This window comes from Penaeus vannamei, chromosome 18, assembly GCF_042767895.1.
Source record: "Penaeus vannamei isolate JL-2024 chromosome 18, ASM4276789v1, whole genome shotgun sequence".
Taxonomy (NCBI): domain Eukaryota; kingdom Metazoa; phylum Arthropoda; class Malacostraca; order Decapoda; family Penaeidae; genus Penaeus; species Penaeus vannamei.
The window spans coordinates 10,128,712-10,133,711 of NC_091566.1; the positions used below are offsets into that span (position 1 = coordinate 10,128,712).

Genomic DNA, 5,000 nt, shown 5'->3' on the forward strand with positions numbered 1-5,000 from the left:
CTCTCTCTCTCTCTCTCTCTCTCTCTCTCTCTCTCTCTCTCTCTCTCTCTCTCTCTCTCTCTCTCTCTCTCTCTCTCTCTCTCTCTCTCTCTCTCTCTCTCTCTCTGTCCTTTTCTTATTCTCTCTCTCTCTCTCCTCTCTCTCTCTCTCTCTCTCTCTCTCTCTCTCTCTCTCTCTCTCTCTCTCTCTCTCTCTCTCTCTCTCTCTCTCTTTCTCTTCTTTCTTTCTTTCTTCTCTCTCTCTCTCTCTCTCTCTCTCTCTCTCTCTCTCTCTCTCTCTCTCTCTCTCCACTCATTCTTCTTGCCTCCCCCCTCCCCCCAAGAAAATAAAAGACAAAAAGAACGAATAAAAAGCTTAAGTGGTTTTGTCTTGGGAGAAAGTATGTGAGGAGAAGAAATTACAGAGAAATTATGTTAATGATGCTTTCTCAGGCATTCTTCTTCATTTAAGTCGCGTCCTTTGTCCATATAAAAGTGAGGAAGTAGAGGATATGGTGCGCGAAGGAGAGAGAGAGAGAGAGAGAGAGATAAAGAAAACGTTCCCAGGAGTAGAAAGTAATATTGAAAAAGAGCATGTCATATAATGTGAGTAGAATATATGAATGTGTGCCATATTGATAATAATGATGATGATAATTATCTTTATTTCTGCTATAATGAGCCATGCGTTGTTAGTATTATACAAACAAATTAGAAAATATACATATAATATATAGTAAGATACAAACACAACACAGAAATATAATGACTTGTCACCGAAAGTTATAGCAGATAGAAGTACAAGGCAATCATCCTACAGCAATATATAGAAGTTTTTCCCAATTAGACCACTGCTTTAATACATATTTTGCATCACTTTTCACAGTACACATAATTAGTTCATTGCTATTCATACAGTTCCATGAGGCACGTCTATATCATTAGCATCGGAGCCTTACTATTATTGCTACTACTACTTCTGATACTAATAATAGTGATAATGATGATAATATTATTACTTATATTACTACAAGCTAACCAATAATTAGGAAAACAAAATTATATCTTAAAATTACGATGAAATGAGAGACATATCCTTGTGTTTTATTTTATTGCCGTGTGTTTTCTTCTCTCTCATACCTTCTCTTTTCAGTGTGTTTTCTCGCCTCACCGCATCTCTCTCTTTCTCTCTTTCTATCTACCTATCTATCTATCTCTATATCCCTAACTCCCTTCCTTCCCCCCTTCTCTCTCCTATCCTCTCTCCCTTCTTCCCTCCTTCCCCCTCACTCCCTCTCTCTCTCTCCCTCCTGCTCTATCCCTCTCTTTCCCTCTCACCATGCATTCCTCCACTCACCGTGTGTTTTCTCCCCCCCCCCAGAGATGCAACTGGCCCCGAGGCAAGGTAATGGGCGGCTCCTCAGTCCTCAACTACATGCTGTATGTGCGGGGCAACCGGCGGGACTACGACTACTGGGAAGCCCTCGGGAACCACGGCTGGGGCTTCGACACCATCCTGCACTACTTCAAGAAATCGGAGGATAATAGGAATCCTTATATTGCTCGGAATCGTGAGTGTGAAGGAGGTTCTTGCTTGTGGGGAAATACGAATAGGCATGGACGCACGTACACGCACACGCGCACACGCGCACACACACTCGCACGCACACACACACACACACACACACACACACACACACAAGAACATACACAGAAGCACACTAACCAACCAGTCGTGAACACTCTTCTCATACATAAAAACCGACTATGGTATTTGTGCTGCACATGCTCACGAAAAGGTTCACACGCGCACGCAACGACCTACTTGCTGATGTCGCTTGTTCAATCACTTGTTCAGTCCACTTTGCCAAATCACTCTTGTTAAATCCCAGCTGTTAAATCATGCCTGCTGAATTCCAATTTCTAAGTCAGATTTTAATGCGTGATTGTTAAATCATACTCGTTATATTCCTATTTCTAAATCCCATTTGTTAATTACCACTTATTAATTCCCAATAGTTAATTCCCAATTGTTAATTCCCAATTGTTAAACCACGCTCGTTAAATTCCAATTTCTAGATCCCACTCGTTAATTCCCAATTGTTAAATGATACTCCTTAAAATCCAATGTCTAAATCCCAATTGTTAATTCCTTGTTAAATCCCACTCGTTAGATCACAATCGTTAATTCCTTGTTAAATCCGACTCGCTAAATCCCAATTTCTAAATCCTACTCGTTAATTCCCACTCGTTAAATCCCAATTGTTAATTCCTTGTTAAATCCCACTAATTAAATCCCAATCGTTAATTCCTTGTCAAATCCCACTCGTTAAATCCCAATTTCTAAATCCCACTCGATGATTCCCACTCGTTAAATCCCAGTTTCTAAATCCCAATTAATTCCCACTCGTTAAGACCGCCCTCCTCGCCCGCAGTGAAGTACCACGGCACCGGAGGCTATCTGACGGTGCAGGAGGCCCCCTGGAGGACGCCCCTTGCCACGGCCTTCGTCGAGGGCGGCGTGGAGATGGGCTACGAGAACAGAGACTACAACGCCGAATACCAGACAGGTGAGAGAGAGAGAGAGAGAGGGAGATGGGAGGGGGGGAGGGAGGGAGGGAGAGAGAGAGAGAGAGAGAGAGAGAGAGAGAGAGAGAGAGAGAGGAGGGAGGGAGGGAGGGAGGGAGGGAGAGAGAGAGAGAGAGAGAGAGAGAGAGAGAGAGAGAGAGAGAGAGAGAGTGGGAGGGAGGGAGGAGGGAGGGAGGAGAGAGAGAGAGAGGGAGGAGAGGGAGGAGAGAGAGAGAGAGAGAGAGAGAGAGAGAGAGAGAGAGAGAGAGAGAGAGAGGGGGAGAGGAGAGAGAGAGAGGGAGAGAGAGAGAGAGAGAGAGAGAGAGAGAGAGAGAGAGAGAGAGGAGAGAGTGAGAGAGAGAGAGAGAGAGAGGAAGGAAGGAGAGAGAGAGAGAGAGAGAGAGAGAGGAAGGAAGGAGAGAGTGAGAGAGAGAGAGAGAGAGAGAGGAAGGAAGGAGAGAGAGAGAGAGAGAGAGAGAGAGAGAGAGAGAGAGAGAGAGAGAGAGAGAGAGAGAAGAGAGAGAGAGAGAGAGAGAAGAGAGAGAGAAGAGAGAGCGAGAGAGAGAGAGAGAGAGAGAGAGAAAGAGCAAGAAAAGACAGAGAGAGAGAGAAAGAGGAAGAAAAGAGAGAGAGAGAAGAAGAAAGAAAGAGGAATGAGAACGAGAGAGAGGAAGGAATAATTTGAAATGAGAGCGAGAGAGAGGAAGGAAGAAAGAGGAAGAATAGCGAGAGAGAGGAAGGAAAGAGAGAGAGAGAGGGAAAGAAGAGGAGAGAGTGAGCGAGAGGAAGGAGGAAGGAGAGAGAGAGAGGGTAGAAGAAAGAGAAATGAGAGCGAGAAAGAGGAAGGAGAGAGAGAGAGAGGATAGAAGAAAGAGAAAAAAGAGAGAATAACCGCAAGAAAGAGGAAAGAATGGAGAGAGAAAGAGGGCAAGAAAGGGGAAAGAATGGAGAGAGAAGAAGGGCAAGAAAGAGGAAAGAGGAAAGAGTGAACAGAAAGAGGAAATCTTGCTTCATCATCATGTTTTCTTTTCGTGTCTCGTGTATATCAGGGAAACTTCATTTCACTTTATCTCTCTTCATCTACTTCATTTCCCACGTTTATATTTCGATCATCTATTGTCATTTCTCAACTTTCTTATGTTATCTCCTTCTCTCTATGTCTTCTTGTATCGTTATGTTGCTTCTCCTTCGTCGCGGGTTACATGTAACCTCAGTGAACTATCAAAATTATGTTAAATCAGAAATGTTTTTTTGAATTTTCTTTGTTTTCCCTTTTTTATTAAGTTTTATGCATGATTTTCATCTTATCCTTTCGTCTGCGCGTTCTTCCTTTAATGATTTCTTAAGAAGCCCTCAGTCCTATAATTTATCAGAAACATTTGATATTTATTTTATCCTCTGTCTTCGTCTTCACGTTCATTCGAACTATTATCATCATCCACTTATTTCCTATCGCCCTCCATGCTTTTCCTCCTTTACTTTCTTCTGTTCTTTTATTCTCTCCATCCTTCCGCACTTTCTCCATGGCCTCCTAAGACACAATTCACACATCTCTCCTATTCTTCCTCTTCCACGTCTATCTACCATTCATTACCCATCATTCCCCATTTTTTCTCAGCCTATTCCATCATTCTCCATTTTTCTCAGCCTATTCCATCATTCCCCATTTTTCTCAGCCTATTCCATCATTCCCCATTTTTCTCAGCCTATTCCATCATTCCCCATTTTTCTCAGCCTATTCCATCATTCCCCATTTTCTAAGCCTTTTCCATCGCCTTAATGCCCTCTCCTTCCCTCTCCCTCCTTGGCAGGCTTCATGATCCCCCAAGGAACCATCAGGCGAGGCTCAAGATGCTCGACCAGCAAGGCCTTCATCCGGCCCGTGAGATTGCGCAAGAACCTCCACGTCGCTATGTACTCTTTCGTGACAAAGGTGTGTGTCTCTTGGAGTCGTAATGATGGAGAAACATACATTTTGATAGACTGTATTTATGTATATACACCAAGGAACAGACATTCCAACGCAGAAACACGTGCAAATACTAGATATAAACACGTTTTTTTACCACTTGAAACCACCTTCATCAATCCCTCCTCCTCTTTCACCTTCTTTATCTCTCTCTTTCTCCTCCACAGATCCTCATCGACGAATACACGAAGCGGGCGTACGGCGTCAAGTTCCTGAGGAACGGCAGGGCGCACGTCGCTCACGCCCGGAAGGAGATCATCGTCTCTGCGGGAGCCATCAACTCCCCCCAACTCCTCATGCTGTCGGGAATTGGACCCAAGAACCACCTCTACTCGCACGGGGTAAGTGGAGTGGGAGGGGAGGAAGGAGGGAGAGTGAGGGGAGAGAAAAGGGAGGGGAGAGAAAAGGGTGGAAAGAGGGAGAGGGGAGAAAAGGGAGGAAGGAGGGAGAGGGGAAGGGAGGGAAGGGGGTGGGAGGGAAGAGGT

General features: G+C 44.4%; 1 protein-coding gene across 1 annotated transcript in view; it reads left to right on the top strand.

Moving 5' to 3' along the window:
* Nucleotides 1-5,000, top strand: part of LOC113800400 (glucose dehydrogenase [FAD, quinone]) — a 109,732-nt gene that overhangs the window by 84,951 nt on the left and 19,781 nt on the right. The window contains exons 3-6 of the mRNA XM_070132863.1: nucleotides 1,360-1,549; nucleotides 2,414-2,548; nucleotides 4,358-4,479; nucleotides 4,683-4,856. Coding sequence (XP_069988964.1) covers nucleotides 1,360-1,549; nucleotides 2,414-2,548; nucleotides 4,358-4,479; nucleotides 4,683-4,856 — 621 coding nt within the window. The remainder of the gene's footprint in view (nucleotides 1-1,359; nucleotides 1,550-2,413; nucleotides 2,549-4,357; nucleotides 4,480-4,682; nucleotides 4,857-5,000) is intronic.